Source organism: Oreochromis aureus, linkage group 11 (genome assembly GCF_013358895.1).
Source record: "Oreochromis aureus strain Israel breed Guangdong linkage group 11, ZZ_aureus, whole genome shotgun sequence".
Taxonomy (NCBI): Eukaryota; Metazoa; Chordata; class Actinopteri; order Cichliformes; family Cichlidae; genus Oreochromis; species Oreochromis aureus.
Window position 1 is genome coordinate 8,282,488 of NC_052952.1, and position 21,937 is coordinate 8,304,424.

A 21,937-nucleotide genomic window follows, 5' to 3' on the forward strand; every position below is an offset into this window, starting at 1 on the left:
AAATAAGTTTTAACTTGTTACTTGTTTTAACTGAGCTATTCTGCTTTGCTTACCAGCCACTGGTGAGTGATTGGAGTGCATAACAAAGAGATACAGAGCAGATGAATTATTCTGTTTCACCTTTGCTGTCACAGAAAGGAACTAATGGATATGTCAAGTCTGTTGTTAGTTAATAGCTAAATGAGTGTTCCCCATTGAATAATTGATTCAGTTCGTTGTTTGTTTGCTTTTCAGCACACTCCCACAGTGCAGCCTGGACAAAATCATCCTAACACTTCTGTGCCTAACACATATACAAAGTGGCCACTTCACTAGTTACACCTGTTCAGCTTCTTGTTAATGCAGACAACTAATTACCCAGTAACATGGCAACTATTGAGCGCATTGAGGCTTGTAGACGTCAAGACAAAGTGCTGAAGTTTAACCTGAAAGGTGCTTCACGTGACCTTGAATGTGACCTGGTTGATAGTGCCAGTCAGGATAGTCTGAATATTTCAGAAACTTCTTATTTACTGGGATTTTCCCACACAACCATCTCTAGGGGTTTACAGAGAATAATCCAAAAACAGGAGAAAAAGAATGAGTGGCAGCTGGTAGGAAAGCAGCGGTGAATCAAAAAAAATGAGGTATGCAGAAGAACGTCTCTGAATGCATAACATGTCTAACCTTGAAGCAGATAGGCAGTGCCATGAGAGCTCCTGTCAGCTAAGAAAAGAAAACTGATGCTACGATTTGCACAAGCTTACCAAACTTCATATGTTAGTGTCAGAAGTTAGAGTAAAGAACATGTAAACATGGATCCATGGTGCCCTGTAGTAACAGTTCAGGCTCCATACAAAGGTGCTGGTGGTGCAATGGTGTGGGGTATATTTACTTCAGTACAAACTGAGCATCATTTAAATACCACAACCTACTCGAGTGTTGTTGCTGACCATAACCCTTTATAAAGTGTACCCCTGTTCTGTTAGCTGGTTCCAGCAGGATAACACACCATGTCACAAAGCTTCATTCATATCAGACTGATTTCTTGAACATGTCTGCACTCAAATGGCCTCCACAGTCACCAGATCTCAATCCAGAAGAGCACCTTTGGGATGTGGTGGAATATGAGATTTGCATCATAAATGTGCAGCTGACAAGTCTGCAGCATCCCACTACCTTAAATTGAATGGATTGAGGGCAGCTCAAATGCTAAGTTAAATATCTTTAACAATAAATAATGTTATTCAGTTTAAGTAAAAATGCCACTATGTAACTTAATAAGATTCAGATATAGTGACATGCATGCATAATATGATTCTATTCAGATAAACAGGCTTGTGTATATAATAGGCTTCAGGGTGAGGCACAAACAGCTTATAACTGCCAGAGCTTTCAGTGACAAGCATCTTTAACTTAAAAACACACGCATGCATGAACAGGCACACTTTGTAACAAACCCAGACATAAATATATGAGAATGCACAGAGTCCCTCTGTATTCCCACAATGGAACATGTAGTGATAGTGGCAGTTGGTGGGTTATGCAAATTGGATGCAAATACAAGTTCAGAATTTGTGTATAGTGATTGCACTAACGGCCAGATAAGGAGTGTAGTTAAAAATAAATAGGCGGGCCTTTCTATTGAATTCATTTTATCTGACCTGTGTGCGTATTGCCAGCTTTTATGAGTGGTGTTTTATTGCTGTTGTGCTTTTTTTGTTTGAAGTTGCTGTTTAATGACTGCAAATGTATTGTGTGAGCTTCATAGACAGTCACGCAAGCCCGCAGTGTTTCGCTTTTCTTAGCTAGACTTGTCGCATCCTGTAACTGACATGCATCGCACACCTACACACACCTACACAGTCCTGGTTAAGTAATCAGAGGATCGGAATGGGCATGCAAAGCTGTGAGCAGGACATGTCACACCTCAGCTTTCACAGGATGGTCCTGTTTTTTAAAAATATACATTTTTAATGACTTTATTGAAGTTCAATCAAAATACTATAGATGTCACATTACTGCTTGTCATTAAGTTATGGTAATAGAACAACAAACCTTAAAAATAAAGCTTAAACACAGCCAGAAATGTATCACATCCAGTAGACATGTGACTGCTTTTACATACAACAACCCTGCTGAATATATCAGTATTTATCTTTTTCTTTCTATGGGTACAATGGAGGATTTAAAAACAGCCAAAGTTGAAAAGTGCGATCTAAATTAATAGCTGAAATGTACACCTGAGTTTTTCTCTAAGTAGGGACGCCTGCTGCTGCTCTGAATGGGCCCAGATTGCTTGACCATTACATTGAAAAAGGTTTTACTCCGGCATGCGGCATGCAAGTAACTGCTTCCTGCAAAGCACAGTGTGAATCTGAGTGTGTGTGTTTGAAAGGAGGCTTATTTTAAGTGATGGGCCTGAAGGCATTGAGAGCCAGTGCCAAGGGCCAGAATGTAAAGCGAAAGTGAAGAGAATTCGAGGTGTAAGGGATGCTGGGAGGAGCAAAAGGAAAATAACAGCAGAAAAATGATCAGTTTTTTTTTTTCTCTCCTGTCACTACAGTGTTCTGTTTCTTTCTTTCTTTCACTCGTTCTGCTTCCTTTCCTCTTCATGTAATATCGGTCGGTAGATAAGTAAAGTTTGAACTACTCGTTTAATATTCTGGGTCTTTTAGTATCCAGATTACCCTCCTTAAAGTCTGCCTGTTATTAAACTGTGGCCCGTGGGGGTCTTGTTTATTCTCTTTATATTAGTGCGGTGGTTCATTACAGTATCCATTAGCAGAACTACAGGATTTGTTTTCCATGTGAGACAATGAGGAGAAAAACACAGCTATGGACTTGGGCAATGCTTTATTGTTACCTATATGGTCTGATCTATCACAGAACATCTTTGTCAGCACATACACAACAAACACTCAGTGGCATTTAGGAAATCCATATTCCTTAATCCTGCCTGGTGATTGTAGCTTTTTGCACTTATTTGTCTCTGCTCTTATTGCATATGGCCTTTGTGTATATTTGCATATCCACCTTGTTTAAATGTGGATCAGAGTATCAGTGTGTCTGTGGGTCGTCAATATCAGGCTTCTGTTTGACTGTGAGGACTTGGGTTTCCAGGATCAATAAAGTTTTCTCTTGTTTCTTTGTGTTACAGGTCCAGCAGATTGATCGAGTGGTGGAAGTAGTGGACGAGGCTGTTAAAGGTATTTTACCACACAAAGGCACACACACACGCATCCTTGTTTTACTGTCTTTGTGTGGTCTTTAATGTAATGCCTTCCCTAGCCAAGCTTAACCACCACAATTAAACTCAAAACCAAGGTCCTCAAACACAAATCCATATCCCGACTACTACACAAAACAAATATGCACTTATGCTTGGAATGAATAAGATGTATTATTTTATCCAACCATCCATCCATTCGCTTCCGCTTATCCTTTGGCAGGGTCGCGGGGTGCACTGGAGCCTATCCCAGCTGTCTTAGGGCGAGAGGCAGGGCACACCCTGGACAGGTCACCAGTCTGTCACAGGGCTGACCCATATACACAGACAACCGTTCGCACTCACATTCACTGCCGTATTCATACCTATGGGCAATTTAGAGTTTCCAACTAACCTATCCCCACTAAGTGCATGTCTTGGGACTGTGGGAGGAAGCTGGAGGACCCGGGGAGAACCCATGCAAACACGGGGAGAACATGCAAACTCCACACAGAAAGACCCCGGCCTGATGGTGGAATTGAACTCAGGACCTTCTTGCTGTGAGGTCACAGTGCTAACCACCGCGTGTATTATTTTAGCCATTTTATTTTAGTCTCTCCACTTTTACTACCTTACTACTTGACCGGTAAGAATCAGAGTGTATCACACTGCATCAGAAGAGCACATAACCAAATGCTGATGACTTAATATTATACTAACACTGTTAAAAAAATCCAGAAAGAGCATGCATTTTATGTTGTCATGGTAAACTAAAAAGAACAAAAAACAACTACATTTGACTAAATATTTGTTTTTAGTGTGTATTTTAAAGCAAAATCTTCAGTTTTTGTGGCGAAACCTGTCCAACTGTCTGAGCTGCTTCTTAGATGATCTTCTCTGTCTGAGCAGCTCACTGACACACACATGGCAGTTATAGGTCATTCGTTTAAACTGTTAGCGAACCACCACACTTAGCTGTTTAATGAAGGTCAGAGAGAGTTTACAGTGTGAGTGAGTCTAGTCAAGCTGTCATACACCCCCAGCTGTTCTCTAATAAAGAACAGATTGAGTTTACACTGTGCGTGTGTGTGTGTGCGCGCGTGTGTGTGTGTGCGCGCGTCTGAGTGACTACTTTGCACTGCAGGCTTCACTCTAATGAAGGACAGCTGAACTAAGGCTTAATTTTACAATGTGTCATCAAGCCTAAACTGTCAGGCTGCACACAAGCTCACAGTCACACATCTACTCTGTGACTTTTATTCCCTCTTTCTTCTCTGTGATTTGCTCATTCTGTCTTTCCCCCCCCCCATTTCTTTCTCCCACCCTTCCTACATCTTTTGATCTCTTCCCTTCCTCTCTTTCGCCTCTCACCCCCCTGTTTCTTTCCCTCCCCTTTTCCTCCCACCATCAGCCCCTCCATAGAAACTAATTTCCCCAGTATCATTACTGTTCTTTATGACCTCGTATAAACTGAGAGCTGTTATTTCGTCTCAGAGGCCTGGGCATAAACCTTAAAGCTGGGGGATTTGCCTATCGTAATGGCTACTAAAATACTTACTTCAATGAACTGCTAATAGATACAGGTCTTTGCTGTGCCGAAATTGCTTGCAGGTCCTGTTTTCCACATGACAAGAGTACTCACATGCTTTTGGGGACTCGCTTCTTAGCATGTGTGACTTTTTCATTTAGTTCCAGACTTTAAATGAATTAAACATCCGTGATTTCATAAGGATACCTCACAGTTGTAAAGCTGCTTTTTTATCATAGTGCATCTGTGTAATAAAGACTTCAAGTTACTACCTGTAGTAAATGATAGGACGTGTTTTTATCCCGTCGTGTTATCTCAGGTTGACTTCCTGGCTTAGTCGGTGCATGCTCACTTATACAGTGTTATTTACTTGTTGGTGGTGGCGTTACTGTGGTTACGAGCTTGATTATCCAGATCAATTTGTTTTAGTTGTGCCAGAAGTTAATTTCTTGTTAACAACAACCCGTGCTTTGACTCCGTCTTGTATTCCGAGCCCACTGGCAGTTCCATTTACGCAAAAACAAAAAAAGACACCTTAATGACACCCGTGGATACACATTTTTACAAGGGCAGGGTTTATGATTCTCAGCAATGCTCAACAGACAAATACACACCACAAGAACAAATGAGCAAAAAGAGTAAAATATTTTTAATCAAGAAGAATGTATGGAAAAAAGATACTAATAATCTGATCTTGGGACTTTTTTTTATTATTAGGACTTCTAATATTCATATTCTTTCACTGTGATATGCCCTTGGATAGTACTTTTTCACCTGATATTCATTTATTGTTTAGAAACAGTTTATAGTTGGTGCGTGAATGCCACACAGAGACAGGGAGTAGAAAAAGCATAGTTAGGATAGTTTATGTGTACAGCTACAGATCAGAGAATATGGCATCCGTCTAACCTTGTGATCCTTATTTCACCAGTATTAATAACCTTTTTGCCGAGCAGAAGTGTGGTTGAACAGATGCAGACAGATGACAGTAAGTGAAGTAAATGAAGAGCAGGTACCAAAAGACAAACGTTAGGACTTTTACTTATGTTTTAAGTCATCTGAAGATGTTCTGAGTATCGTATCCGCTCTGAGAGAGCCTCTCTAGATGTGACCAAAAAATCTTCCTTGTAAAGCATCAAAACCTGGATGACGTTTAAGGGAAGCACTCTTCGGAAATGTTGGCGTTGTAGCACACACGCATTTGATGCGTGTGTGAGGAAAATTTCCCATCAAAACTGATTTGTGTGACATTTGGTCAGGACATAAACAGCTTTTTCGAAGACGGTCTTACATATTTAATAAAGACTTATGTTGAAAGGATAAATGAAAAACATGAAACCCTCCTGTCCTTCTCATCTGCCACCTCTGTCCCCTCTTTTCAATATATTCCCATCACCTCCCCCCTATTCCTGCCTTCTACTTTACAATCAACCCAGAAAGCTCAACAAGACCCTCTGCTTATAAGACATCAGACACAGGTCAAAAGGTCATCCTTTTAGCGTTCTACCTCTCCCTCCAAACCATCCATCTGGCTATCCTACACATCTTTCATCATCATCCAAGCATCTACAAATCTTAGCCTCACATCCATCTATCGTTCCCTTTCCTCTCTTCTCTTTTCTGGCGTGTTTTAGTGGGATGTTATGAGTGGATAGGACATTTCTAGCAGTTTAGATTTAAGGGAAAGAAAAGAACAGATTGAGGAAAGTTCAGAAGGAAGAAGAGGAGGGCAGTCAGTCACAAGAAAATGTGGTATTAGTTGACGGGGGTGTGTGTGTCTATGACTATGCAGGGTTGCCCATCACAGCAGTTGGCCTCTGTAAACTCTGTAATTGAGATGACAAATAGTGAAGCGTTCTTTGGTTTTCTTCAGCAAGTCATATTAGCTATTTTATCTCTTGCTTCCCATTCATGGTCCCCTAGGCCCTGAAATTGAATTTGGCTTTGGGTACGTTCCTGGAGTGACTCCATGCTGGCAGTGAGATTATTTCTCGAGTCTTCTGCGGTAGTCACAGTGACAGGGGTCCTGTGCAGTATTAGAGAGCAAAGGAGTATGTGGGGAATGACAATTTCCAGTTTTATTAGAATGGACAAGCTCATTATTTGGGGAAAAAAAACATCTGGAAATCCAGCACCATACTGGTAATTGCTTTTTCCTGACAAGTCTGTGTTTGCAATTATGTTTAGTAAGTATATTTTCCCACCGTGCAGAAATAAATGTTCAATATGAAAATGGAAAGAGAGGGAATTCTAAAAACAGATTTTACCACAAACCTGCACCGAAATTACTCTTGTGACTTTTTGTAGCCATTAACATTTCACATATTCCAAATGTTTCAGGGCATTATTAGTACATGCATGAGTTTTCAATCCTTGTTTCATGACTGAGGGTGGACGCACAGATCCAAGGGAGGAAAAAAAATGTGGGGCCAAATGTGGTCCAAATCCCAGCTGTTTTCCACAAGGGACGTTTTCGTATTTCCTTGCTTGTACTGGGATATTAAGACCAGTCATGCCTCAACGATTGGCTCTTTGTCCTCCTCTGGGGCAGATTGTCATTTTTATCTACCGATTGATAACCATGCTTCCTGCTCTGAACCCACCCTCCCAAGAGACCCTTGTATAGCGGATGAAAACAGGAAGACAATTCCATCCCTCAGCGCCTCCATCTCGCACACAGCTAGCTAGCAGCCTATTAAACGGTTAGAGAAGAGAGAGTACTGCGTCCCATTTCCACACACCAAAGGCTAGACGTCACTAGCTGTTAGGCTCAGCTGTGGATTTTTCATTTGCCTTGGTTGACACTATGATAGCCACATATAAATAATTGCTATTACTTCTCACTGTGAGTAAAGTAGCCCTCTTTATGTAGAGGATCCCCTTTTTTCATTTCTAATGTTATCAGTTTTTGGTGCAAGTATAACATAGGTTATACTGTCTTATCTTATTAGTGCACCATGCTCTTTGTCGATTCTTTGTTTCTGTTTTCATTTCTTCGTGTTTATCCCCACCTGCATTTCAGTTTGTTTTTTCCATTTTATTATGTGACTTTATTCTTGGTCAGTCTTTTAGTTTACCTCCTTTTTTCTTTTGAATGTTGACAAACAGTGTGGCTTTCTGTGTCTTTGTTCCCTCCTTTTTTACTTTTCCTGCGTTTGTAATTGTCTTAATTGTATTCAGCTGGGCCTTATTACCCTCTTCCTACTGTGTATCCATTGTGTTTGTTAACCCCTAGTCTGTGTGAGGTTGTTGGGCATAGGATTGGTCTGTTCTTTTTGGTTCTACTTTTTGTTGAATACCAACTTTTATAGTGTGCATGGACACACACTGAGCACCCCTCCCAACCCCAAAACAGTGTTAATGAGAGTCAGAAGCCCCCAAGTCCATTTCTGAGACAGGAAAAACCCTGTTTGCATGTGCTTCGATCTGCTATTATGTCTTTCCTCATTGTCCTGTTCATACTAAATTTATCCACAATAGATGAGAGCGATTTATTTGAGGTCGATTTTGCACAATGGAAGTTTGATTTCTGTTTGGCATTTTGCTTGTGGGTGAAAATATATGTATGCAAATATAATCTCATTGTTTGCATTGTAAGTTTGATGAGAGACATACTCAAGAGAGAGCAAGGGCTCTGACAACCAATGCGGGCAAAATGTTTCTTACGTCCGTTATATTGTATTTATTTTTCTCTTTAGCAGTGCAATTTGGCACAGCAGCAAACATACTTCAGGGTGTCTTTTTAAACACGTTTGCATCCATCTGCAGTAGTGACAGTAGTGTGATAGTCAGTCAGTGTTTTAGTAGGATGATTTGATTATGTGAGATGATTTTTATTTTTGTTGTTTTCAGGCCACTCAGTTCGTCTGTTGGGTCAGAAGAAAGATGGAGGCCGACGACTTGGAGGAGCTCGACTGGACCTCCCCAAGATCAGGAAGAACCCTCTCATTGAAATCATCTCAATTAACACTGGGTAGGACACGGAGACACTAACAGAAAACACAGCCTAAAGTATTTATGTTACAACCGAATACAGTTTTCTTGCCTTCCCAGTTTACTGCATGTGCATGTCGGTGTGCTCTCTCTTTCTGGTTGCTCAGCTACTTGAGCAGCGCATCTCTATGCCTAATTAATATGGGTATTTTAAATGACTTCATATGGTGTGCATGTGTGTATGAAATCTCAGTATGTTCATGAACATATATTGGTATTTATCAATAACACGCCTCTCAGTTACTTCTCGGTGTACTATTACAAAAGCATAATTAAAAAAAACTTATTTTCTCCATCATCGCTGTGATGATCTGCAATATGCCTTTTGCCTTTTAAGTCACTCCTAGCTAATTTAAAAATAAGTTTTCTACATTTTATATAAATTTTGTCATGCATATTAATATAAAATGTTATCAGACATGCTAGCTACATTATTGTAGATTATCCGTCAATTGTATTGCAGAGAAAGGGATAAATAAGTCTTAAATACACAGACAGACTCTGAGACCTACATCCACTTGCACAGCTGCACTTTATGGGTGAATTTTATGTTGTTTACAGATATGTCTCCTCTAACCCACGTGCTATATTCTCAGTAGACTAGTTAAAAAGGGTTATGACGGACTAATTCCTAGTGCTGGACCTCCACTGAGGATAATCCATCAATCATCCAAATGCATGTCTTCCGGGTCTATATATTAGTGGCTTGACTCCCAGACCAAGTACTATTGTACCAAAGCAATAATCCTCTTTGTGAGTATAGCATTCTAGGCTTAAATACACAGTCATTTGTTCTTGTACAGATGTGTTCAGGCCCTCCTGCTTTTTAACTAGCTGTCGAGTAAACAAGCTTAAGCTGTTCCTAAGCACCATTAAGAAGACTTCATATAATCAGCAGTGCATCGTCTCTTTCTTTGAACCTCTTGTGTTTACATTTATTACAGTCAGTGAGGGAATTGAAGATTTTACTAGAATTACCAGTTTTCTCCTTGAATCTGTTGGACTACTTGCAGCAGCATTCTTATGCTAATTTTCGCACTTAACGTGATAAGATCATGCTTATCATGCTGCTGCTTAACTGTATTTGTTTTATCAGCAAAGTTCCCCCTATATGGTGTCTGCAGTCACTGAAGTCATTATATGTAACAACTTAGCTCTCATGTGTTTTTTTTTTTTTTTTTCTTACCTTACACATTTAACAACAACTGTGTGTCAGTTTTGATGTATAACCACTAGCATTGCTGTTGGTGGTAGTAAAATATATAGCCTCTTGTATTCCCTCACTTGTGGGCTTGTTATCTTTCACCTCAACAATGTGTTTAAAGTGATGTTATTATTACGCAACATGCATGATTATATTGGATAAATACCCAAGGTTAAGAACTGCTTTAATTCTAAAAAGCATCAACTGAGAAGTTGTGGGAGTCTTTCCTAAAGAGCGGGTTGTGTTTCAGATGTTCATAATCTGCAGAGCTCAGTTCCAGAGTAAAGCTTCTTAGACCACATTTGATCTGATTCACGTAGAAAATCTGTACGTTTAACTGGTTCGGCCACTGTTTTTCATCTAAATTGACACTTTTTTTTTGTTTTAATTAAATACATAGTCTTTTGCAACATCTGCCATCAAGTGTGCACATCAGAGACAGCACTTTTCTGTAATGTTCTAAGTGTTGCTTAAAATTGGTCACCATTGTGCAGCTGGTTTATTCCTGGTTGGTCTGAAAGACACAATATTTGAAACTGCACAGTTTATTTTTCTTCGTTTTTCAGCACTTTCCTTGCCTAAGCTCTTATATTTTAATATAGATGTGTGTGAACGAATGTGTGTGAATGTTAGATAGAAAGCACTTGCATTGGAAAAGCATAGAAAAAAGTCATGTATGAATTAGTGAATGAGACAAGTTGTATAAAGTGCTTTGAGTGCTATGTAAGAATCAGTCCATTTACAATTTAAATAGGACCTGTCTGACAAAGTTGAGTAGACCTAAAGATCCTCAAAAGTCAGACATCATGCATGATCCAAAGAAATTCAGGAACAAATGAGAAACAAAGTAATTGAGATCTTTCAGCGTGGAAAAGGTTATAAAGCCATTTCTAAAGCTGAAAGCAATTATCCACAAATGGCAACAACATGGAACAGTGGTGAAGTTTCCCAGGTGTGACCAGCTGATCAGAATTGCTGAAGCACTCCGCATATTTGGTGTCAAGGAAGGCGTGGAAGGGGCGAATGCTATTGCATATTTTGAAAAGTGGCTTCCTCTCTTCTTAATATGAAGACGAAGAACGGAGGATCCGACTGGACCGCTGCCACAGAAGCTTAGGGGAACCAATATCAGGCTCACCAAGAGCGGTTATAATGAAACTCCATTACCCGACCGATAAAAGGGAAGTGTTAGCCTTAAGTGGCAAGAACAAACAGATTTTCTTTGATGGAGCACTGATAACCATTCGTCAGGATGTACCACAGAATGTGCGACAGCAGAGGAGAAACTTCAACGAGGCCTGCCAGTTGCTGATTACCAAAGGAATACGATTTGGGATGCTGTTTCCTGCAACCCTCGTTTCACATATGAAAACAGAAGATTTTCCTTTGACTCGGCAGAAGAGGCATTGAAAGTGGTATCAGCAATTGGAGCATTACGTGAGTAAAAAAACAAAAAAACCAAAAAAAAAAAACAACAACAACAAAAAAAACTGTTCTCTGACTCAAGTGGTTTGACGAACAGCTGACTATTACACTAAGTGACTATGTTGTATTATGATACTATGGCAAGAAAAGAAGTAGAAGAAATGCGGCAACACCTATTGCTGCATGGGAAGTCTTGTTGGGGGTTTGCTAGGCGCATACGTTGATGCGAGGTGTATCATCTCTGTACAAGGTGCGCCCATGCGCGGTGAGGTGTCCTCCCAATCTTCGGGAGCATGAAATATTTTCTGGGACTGGTTTAACCCTGTTTTTGGGACGATATAACTGTTTATTGCAGGAATTTTATTTTCAGTACCCAGACTTTTGTTTTTGTTTATATTTTGTTGGTGTCTGAGCAGATCTGAGCATAATTTGTTCTATATGTTAAACTACAAGGCTGATACTTATGTTTTCGCTACCACAATACATAAACCAAGTAAACTGATCTTGCAATGAGTGATCTAAAGTTTGTTTCCCTAAATGTTAAAGGGATAAATAATGTTATTAAACGTAAGAAAATTCTGACCTGGTTTAAGAAGGAGAAAACTAACATTGCACTCCTACAAGAAACTCACCTGTCAGATGTGGAACACCTAAAATTAAAGAGAGAATGGGTGGGGCAGGTGTACTTTTCCTCTTTTCATCAAGTAAGAGAGGGGTTGCAATCTTAATTCATAAAAATACTCCATTTGTTCTTACAAAGTGTATTAAAGATGATCAGGGTAGATTTGTTATTATAATAGGGCGTTTATATGGTGAATCTGTTTTGATAGGCTGTATTTATGCGCCCGAATGTATATCAGGAAAATTTTACTCAGAACTTATAAAAGAAATATCTGTCAACCTGACAACATTTACTGTTCTGGTAGGAGATTTTAATTGTAGTATGGACCCAGAATTGGATCAAAATCCACCATCTAAAAATTTCAGTCTCCAAAAGCGAGAAGCTATCAAGGGACTGTGTTCTGACTTGCAGCTGATAGACGCTTGGAGAACCCTTCATCCAGGGAAAAAAGATTATACCTTTTATTCTAATCCACATAAGAGTTATTCCCGTATTGATTATTTCCTTGTCTCGAGGGAGGTCCTTAACAGAGTTACTATCTGTGATATTGGCACGCGATACTCTCCGATCATTCAGATGTTCATTTAAATATCTCACCCGGAAGCTCACCCAACTCTACGTAGTTGGCGATTAAATCCATCACTTTTAGATAACTCTGCGTTTGAGTTATATAAAAGAACAAGTTGATCTTTTTACAGACAAATGATAATGAAAACACAAATCCTTCTAATCTTTGGGAGACAATGAAGGCTTACCTACGTGGCGCTATAATCTCATACAGCATAGCGAAAAAGAAAGAATCTTTAACACATCAAATGGACCTGGAAAAAAAATTAGCAGATCTAGAACACTCCCTCAAAATACATTTTTCACCTGAAGTACTGAAAAAAATAGAAGTCACTAGATCAGCTCTGAATCAGTTACTGACTGAAAAAGCAGAGGCCAGCGTATTCTATGCTAAGCACAGGCTGTTTGAGTTGGCAGATAAACCAGGGCGGTTATTGGCGCGTTTGGCTGCTGGGAAACTAGAATCTCATGTTATATCATCTCTGAAAGATGAAAGAGGACAGAATCAATCGAAAATAATAAATTGGTTAAATTAATGGAAAATTTTATAAACAATTATATATATCTGAAAATACAGCCACATTAAGTGACACCCAAAATTTTTACATAAACTCAATCTACCAACTTTGTCTGAAGGTGATCGAGCTCGTCTTGGGGAACAAATAACACAAGAAGAGGTGCTGACAGCAATTAAATCTCTGCAACGAGGGAAAGCCCGGGCCCAGATGGTTTTGGTCCAGACTTCTATAAAGTTTTCCAGGATCAAGTAGCTATACCTCTTTTAAATATGTATCTGCATTCTATTAAAAGGGAAGTCTTCCCAATACATTGTACTCTGCAAATATATCGCTATTCCATAAGAAGGATAAACCAGTTGATCAATGTGCTTCCTATCGCCCAATTAGTTTAATAAATGTTGACAGCAAAATTTTGTCTAAAATATTGTCTAATAGACTAGAAAATTATATACCTAAACTTATTAAGGCAGATCAGGCGGGCTTTATCAAGAATAGACAATCAATTACAAACATAAGAAAATTATTGAATATTATAGAACACTCTGAGGTAACCAAAACACAAGGACTTGTTGTATCACTAGATGCGGAAAAAGCTTTTGACCGCGTTGAGTGGACTTATATGTTTGCTGTGATGGAGAAATTTGGCCTGGGCAGGGGGTTTATAGACATGATCAGACTGTTATATGTCACCCCAAGAGCATCTGTTATAGTAAATGGTATTAAATCCTCAGAATTCGGTTTACAGAGATCAACAAGACAGGGGACCCGATTTCCCCATTAATTTTTGCTTTAGTTATTGAACCACTGGCAGAGGCCATTAGAAATAATCAAAGTATATCTGGATACCAAATACAAGGAGTTGAATTTAAAATTCTACTATCGCAGAGCGATGTTCTGCTGTTTGTCACTAATCCCAGGATGCTATACCCTCTGTATTATCTATTATAGAAACTTTTGGATATCTCTCCGGTATAAGGTTAATATGAATAAAACTATTGCTTTGCCACTAGGAAATTTGCCCAGGACATGTAATATCCCATTTACCTGGTCGGGTTCGGGATTTAAGTACTTGGGGATACACATTTACCTAATATAAGAGGTATATTGAAACAGAACATAGACATAGTTCGTAACAGTATTAAAAAGACCTTTCCAGATGGATGGATCTCCGGTCTCTTGGATGGGAAGAATAAATTTAATTAAAATGAATGTGTTGCCCCGGCTTTTATATCCTCTACAAATGCTCCCAATAACTCTTACTAAAAAACTGTAAAAGAAATTGAAAAAGATATGTCAAGGTTTATTTGGAGGTAAGAAACCCAGATTAAGTATGAAAACGTTACAGCTGCCCAAAGATAAAGGGGTCTTGCCTTTCCCAACATCTTGCTGTATAACTGGTCATGTCATAGTAGAGTTATACATGAATGGATCCACACATATCTAAAAGACACAGATGATCCCCTTGAAGCCTGGACATGTCAGCCATTTAATCTTCTAAGTGAACTAGTGAGTAAATATAATAAAAACATAATAAAGTAATGATTGATACTTATTTAAAACATGGCGTGATATGAGTAAATACACTGAAAGTAATCCTATACTTAGTTATATAACACCTTTTTAAATAATCAGCACTTCACACCGGGAATGGAAAGTGCAGTATTTCAGAGATGGTTTGGTGCTGGAATACGTGTGGTGGGTGATCTGTTTGATGGGAATGTTTGTATGTCTTTTGAGCAGGTCCAAAAGAAATATACTATACATCAAACGGATTTTTTGCATTTTACAGGCTCGCCACCTAATTACTTCATGTCATGATGCTTTGCATAATACAATGCAACTAGGACCCATGGAAAATTTCTTCCTACATTTAAGTGCAGATAATAGTACTATAAGACAGTTTTATAATGTACTACAAGGTTATAATAAACACAATATTGGAAAACTGATTAGGAGCTGGGAGGGTGACCTCCAGTGTCAGTGTGATGATCATGCCTGGAGTGAGTCCATACAATCTGTGCATTCTTTATTTCTTAGTAACAGATTTAAAGAAATTCAATATAAAATTTTACATAGACAGCATAGAACACCTATTTTTCTGAATAAAATTGATCCGAGCAGGTCTGCACAATGTATTAAATGTAAATCTGCGCTTGGGGTCCCTACGGCACTGTCTTTGGACTTGCTCAAAAATCTCAAAATTCTGGCTCTGTGTAACTAAAGAACTAAAAGGGATATTTAAAAGCAGAATACAAAGAGATCCAGCTCAGTATCTATTGGGGCTGCCAATTTCGAACAAATTTCCAGATAAAAACAAGCATATACTTCTATGCAAACTACTGTTTTTGGCAAGAAAATGTATTCTTTTAATTGGATTAATGAAAACCACCAACAATAACTCAGTGGTATAAAGAAATTTTAGAGTATTACCAATGGAAAGACTGAGTGCAAAATTAAGTGGCAATGATGATATTTTTTGGGATATATGGCGCCGCTATTGGATTACTTACCTGATGATCTGAAGAAAACCATACTGATAGGCACAACCCCACTTCACTGGCGGGTTGAGTTTGTCAGGAGATATATGTAAATGATTGGTAGACCGAATTATATATACTGTATCAGTTTCCCGTCTACATGTCTCAGATTGCTCATTATGGGGTTTTTCTTTGATCTGCTTTGAGGTTGTTTTTTTTTTTTTGGTTTGTTTGTTTTTTTGTTTTGTTTTGTTTTTTTTGTTTGTTTTGGGGGGGGTTTTTTCTTTCTTTTATTGTTTCTGTTTTGATCTTTGTTTTGTTTTGTATAAAGGGAAAATTATTAAAAAAAAAAAAAAAAAAAGAATTGCTGAAGCACAACAATTCTGATCAGCAGGACAGTGATCCAAAACCCACCAGCAAGTCCGCCTGTGAACGGCTTAAGAAACTCAAAATGAAGACTTTGGAGTGTCCTAGTCAAATACCTGAATCTGATTGACATATGGTATGAGGTATGACCTTAAAAAGGCGGTTCATGCTTTACAACCCTGTAATGTGGCTGAATTACAACAATTCTGCAAAGATAAGTGTGCAAATATTCCTCCACAGCACCATAAAAGACTCATTGGCAGTTATCACAAAAGCTTGATTGCTGTTGTTGCTGTTAAGGTTGGCCCAACCTTTTATTAGGTTTAGGGGGCAGTTGCTTTTTCATACACTTTTTTTCCCCCTTAATAAACACCTTCATTTAGAAACTGCATCTTGTATTTACTTCTGTTATCTTTGTCTAATATTTAAATTTGTTTGATGATCTGAAACATTTACTGTAAGCGGGACAAACATATGAAAAAATAGAAAGGGGGCAAACACTTTCACACCACTGTATATGAATTGTGTTTCTGGCTTTGTGTTGCAGTATGGGTGTGCAGATGTCAGTCTCTTGGAACCTCCTGCCAGCAGGAGGCCTGTGTCTGATCCAGATGATCTCGCTGTTGTTTTTCACAGGGTTGGGTTAGCAACAAATAAATCCTCTTGTTTTTAACCAAAACGGCTTCAGTAGAATAGTGGATTATTCAAATATTTGATTGGGTGAATCGACCAAATCTCTTCCAGATAACACTTATGTTACTCAAAATCCAAGCTTAATATGCGCTTTTGTATGAGCTGGTCAGCCACTGCTGTCAGTAATTTGACGTGCGCTTGTGTGTGTTTGGGGGTGTAATGGAAAGAAGACAAAATGTGTCCTTTATGTTTTCTGGTTTTGGATGATCAGTTGTAATTATTCGTCTGAGGTCTTGATGACATCACTGGTGACATTTGTCAGCTGTTAAAACAGAGAAATCCTTGTGTGGGACACAGGCACTCACATTCACTTTTTTTTTTTAAATAACTAAAGAGAACACTCAAAATCATTTATGTGTGTGTGTCTTCATTCGTGTAGCTTTAAATGTCTCGAGTTTGTTGCCAATTTGTCTTTTTATATGAACACGTGGGATGCATTCATTGAGGGCGCTCTCTTCTATTCTTGCCAAATGTCAAGTAGGTGTCATGCTTCAGGGTGGAGGGCTTCCACAGATCTTTGAAAAGTTGCAAATCTCGTATAATTTAGGGTTTAAAAACTGAACGTGTCTTAAACCCGGTTGATATCCCCATGCTTTTTTTTTTTGTCATGTATTGAGATATTTTTTCTTAGAATTTTACTAGTGCTATTTTGAATTTTAGAATGGCCTCCAACATGTAGTAAATCAAAGCACCAGATTACAGTTATCTCAAGGTGCTTAGGGCAAAGACACTACAACAATACAGCGAAAACCTCAACAATTAGACGACTCTGAGCCTTAGAACTTTGACCTTAAGAGTTCATATTTTCAAATTAACAAACAAACAAACACCCCCCTCCCCAAAAGAAGAAGAAATAAATAAATTATTTTGCACATGGTAATTTTATTCTGGGTCTTGTAGATGAACCTAGGGAACCATCCTCTTTGCTTTATTATTGCTAATCTTACCAAAAGCCTGGCACAGTGACTCACCTGGGAGTACCTATGAAAATGTAATTTTGTGTTCAAATTGATTCACAATATTAGTTTCATTAAGTTGTATATTAATTTCATTTGCTCCTGTTAAATCCACATTAGATTGGCTTTTTCCCCCCACCAAGTTAATTTCATCTCATCAGAATACATTCACCATAGTCCAGCTAGGCCATACGTAGCCTCGGCTTTGTATTAAAGAAACATTGTTCGATTTCTTCTTGGCCAATAGCACAGTTACTTTTAGTTGTCTTGACTAGCTACATAATTTTATTGTGAAAGTTCCACCATGTTCCTGTGATATTGATCCTTATATCATTTGTAGGTTTATTTTAGTTTAGTTTCATTTTGCTTCCGATTTTGGATTTTAGTTGGATTCACTTTCACACTTCCAAACATTGGGAGTCGTATATATTATGCATGTTGTATTGCAAATATATACTCACTGGCTACTTTTGCTGTCACTTGTTAGTAGTGGGTTGGGCCCCTCTCTGCTTTCAGGGTTGTCTTAATTATTCATAACATAGATTCAAGGAAGTGCTGAAAAGATTCCTCAGAGATTTTGGTCCATATTGACATGATGGCGTCTCACAGTTGTTGCACATTCATGATGTGAATCTTCTTTTCCGCCACATCCCGAAAGTGCTGATGGAAGCAGCCATCAGAAAATGGGTACATTGTGGTCATAGGGGATGACATGGTCAGCAACTATACTCACTCAAGTTGTAGCATTTAAATAATGCTTAATTGATACTAATGGGCCCAATGTATGAAAGGAAAATATCCACCAAACCGTTACACCACCTTATTACCACATAAGGTAAGATGGACCGTGCTTTCATGATGTTGATGTTAAATTCTGACCCTCTGACCATCTTAATGTTGCAGCAGAAGAGACTCATTGGGCTGGATAACATTTTTCTAGTCTTCTCTTGTCCAGTTTTTGGTGAGCATGTGTGAATTATAGCCTCATCTTCCTGTTCTTAGCTGACTGGCTCTTGGTCTTATACTGCTGGAGCCATCATCATGCACAATATATCCAAGCATCTGCTTGAATCTTCTGTGCTTTTAGAGATGCTCTTCTGCATATTTTAGTTCTAAAAGTATACTGTTGTTCCAATGAGTGCTTATATCCCGGTCAGCTCAAACATTCAGTCTATTCTCCTCTGATTTCTGACATCAACGAGGTATTTTCACTCAGAGAACTGATACTGACTGGATATTTTCTCTTTGTTGGACCATTCTCTGTAAGCTTTAGCGATGGTATAGATGATAGTGTCATCTGCCTCTTATTCCATGTAATTCAAACCTTGAGAACTTGGATGTTCATCAACCGAGGCTTTTTCACACCTTGTGGTGAAGCAATGGAGGCAATAGACGTGGGAATGAAGAAAAAAGAATATTGGAAATACACACACTCTTAACTTTTGGAGTTTTTGAATAAGATCTTGTTGCTCCTTATATTTTTGATGTTGACTTCATGTTGTTTCTTGTGCTCTTTAATTGGTATAATTTTTCCTCCTCATTATTTGTTTTTGAATTGTTTTTACATGGATTGAAAATCTGACACTGATTGTTTTTGGATTTTTAAACACTATTTTAAATATAGTGGCCAACTTAATTACATACCATTATCTGGTGTCTCATCAGCTTTGCGAGCCTTTTATTTGGGATGTATTTTCAAAAAATTTTATGATTTAATATGTGATCATTCAGCGATACATCGAAGGGCTGAAAAATGTGTTTGTAGTAAACTTTGTATATAATGAAAAATTTCCCTGAAAAAAAGGAAATTAACAAAAAAGAACAGGCAAATAAACAAGACATTGGTACTGGGTGTCAAATTCTGATTAAACATTGGGGACATATATAAGTGTGTGTGTTCAAAACCCTTTTGTGAGCAAGTTCAGATGTGGTGCTTCAGTGTCATAAACAGGAATTTACAGCCACTTGCACAGAATGGGTCATTAAGTGTGTGTGTGTGTGTCTTGCTGTGTCTGTATCAACCTTTGCCATTAGATTCCAGGCATAAAAAAGTCCTTTGTTCCGCTGTTACAGCTCATTACGTTTCATTAGCTGTCTCTTCCCCGTTCTCTGTTTAGTTGCATTTCTGGCAGTTATCTCTGTCATTGAGATTGCAGCGTGTTAAAGTCAGGTGCACATGATCTCGTCTTCTAACCTCTAACCAATAACTAACTGTATCATTCCTCCCAGCAGACCAATAGGTGGACGGGATGATATAGAAGAATAGGCAGCAACACTAGGCTGTGTTTCAAATGTGTTTCAAAGCTCTCTGAAACACATTTGAAGAATTGGCTGACTGCACCGTGACGACTTAGTGCTGTGCTGGCTTTTCGTCCTTTGCAACAAATAGTTTGAAGTTGAACTGCTAATATCAAGAGTTGTCAAAAAACTGTGAAACAAAATATTACAATGGAATGATGGTGCATTTTTTAATTTATAGATCTCAATTAAAATAATTAATGATGCAAAAATAGTCGGTCGGATGCCCGCAGATTAGGTTTACAATGGGCTTCAAGTAGATCAGAGGATCAGAAAATTGAATGCATGATAAATTTCAGTGCTTTTCGTTTTTGTTACAGGAGAGTAAACATTTCTTCCTCTTGTAGCTGCTGCTCTTCTCAGTCCAGGGACTATAATGGATAACCTTGGAACTTGTACACCAATTTATTCTCTCTCTTTTCTTCACTGCTTTCTATCCAGTCCCTGATTTCTCTCTTTTCTTCTTCTTTTCACCTCCTGACATTAATAGTAATGTTCTTATCTACTTAACAGAAAGCTAATTTATCTTCCTATTACTGTGTTGAATATCGCATGAATCCATTGTCAGGGATTTGAATGGATGATTAAAACGTTTCACGTGACTGTTTTAGATGCTTTATTAAAGCCGAATACAAATAATCTCAAGGAAAAAAAACAGTATTTTTTTTCTATTTTGTTATCTGCTGTTTTCATTTATGTATTTATATAATCAACCACAATCAGTGTAGCAAAATACACCTACGCTATGCACACAGACACAATGTAAACAAAGCCAGATGAGCATGTAAAAAGAATGTATGTTAGAGTGCATTGTGAACATATTTGTGTTATCCTCGAGGCCCCCTGTGTGTTAGCCTCCTTGTTTCCTGTGATTTGTGTCCCCTCTCCGAGCCGACACAGTGGAATAATAGGCCTTATCAACTTTAGTGCTGACCTTCACGTAGATTTGTGTTAACCATTGTGTCTAAGGTGTATTGCACAACGCTTTAGCCAGCTGAGAGTGGGGTAAATATGGGGTCACTAATGTCTCGGTGCACAGAAAATCAATTAGCCTCAGAGCAGGGTTAGGACTCAGATGTTAAGCTGCAGATACAACATCACTTTATGACTCCTGTTTTTGACATTACGTATCCCTGAGTAACAAGGACGGATCAGAATGAAGGTCTAAATTCTTTAGTCAAAACTAAACGAGGGAAGAAACTACAGGCAGTCCTCAGATGCTTTCATCCCACAGTTTGACACGCTCCAACCCTGCTGTTTTTAAGTGCACCTGGGTATGGTAGTCCTTGATCTGCTGTGTGTGAGTTGGAAGGCCGCCCTAACAGAAGCTGCTGCAGGTGGAGACTTGGTTTAAGGGTATTTTTTTTATTTTTGGAAGGGTTGTTAAGGTTGGAGGATATTGGAGGCCGGATTGAGGTGGTCCACTGGCCAGTTCTGAACTCGTGCATGTCAGCTAGCAACAACAAACAATGCAAGCTACTTGAAACAAAAAAGCTGCATACAGGTGCTGGATGGCAGGTGTTTCTTATTTAAACAGAAAGTGATGTGAATTTTATTCTATGGTTTAATTTGTTTGCTTGTGTCTCAATGTTGTTTCAGTAAAATTTGTGCAAAAGTTTTTGAGCATGTGCTGCCCGTCTTAATATTTCAATATTAAGAATATTGCCACCCCAGTAAATATTAAATTGCCAAGCAAATCAGAAAAAAAAACCCTTTTTTAATATTTAGAAGTTATATCATCCTCTGTGTCTGATAGGATTACTTTTAAATTAGTCTTCAGTGATCATTTTAATTCCAGTCTGCTCAAAATGGTCATTTCTGTCATTAAATTTTGCCATCTGTAGTGTGTCGCTGTGATAAGTCGTCTGAAAAACAGTGCAAAAAACAGCTTTTGTACTTATGTGTATTTTTAACTCTTAGTTCTCAGTTCGCTTTTCTAATTTTGACGTTGAATTATCATGCCGGTCCTATTTCAAGAAGAGAAATGACAGTCATCAGCATGTGATTGGCGTGTTTCACTTTCAGAGCTTCCTCCGTGCTTGGCTTCTTTTCTTAGTCCTCTTAACTGTTTGTCTTTGCAGATCAATCAAAGTCATTATGATT

General features: G+C 38.5%; 1 protein-coding gene across 1 annotated transcript in view; it reads left to right on the plus strand.

The window, feature by feature from the left end:
• The window catches only part of cdkal1 (CDK5 regulatory subunit associated protein 1-like 1), a 244,967-nt gene that overhangs the window by 75,273 nt on the left and 147,757 nt on the right, over positions 1 to 21,937 (plus strand). The window contains exons 6-7 of the mRNA XM_031751788.2: positions 3,140 to 3,188; positions 8,568 to 8,688. Coding sequence (XP_031607648.1) covers positions 3,140 to 3,188; positions 8,568 to 8,688 — 170 coding nt within the window. The remainder of the gene's footprint in view (positions 1 to 3,139; positions 3,189 to 8,567; positions 8,689 to 21,937) is intronic.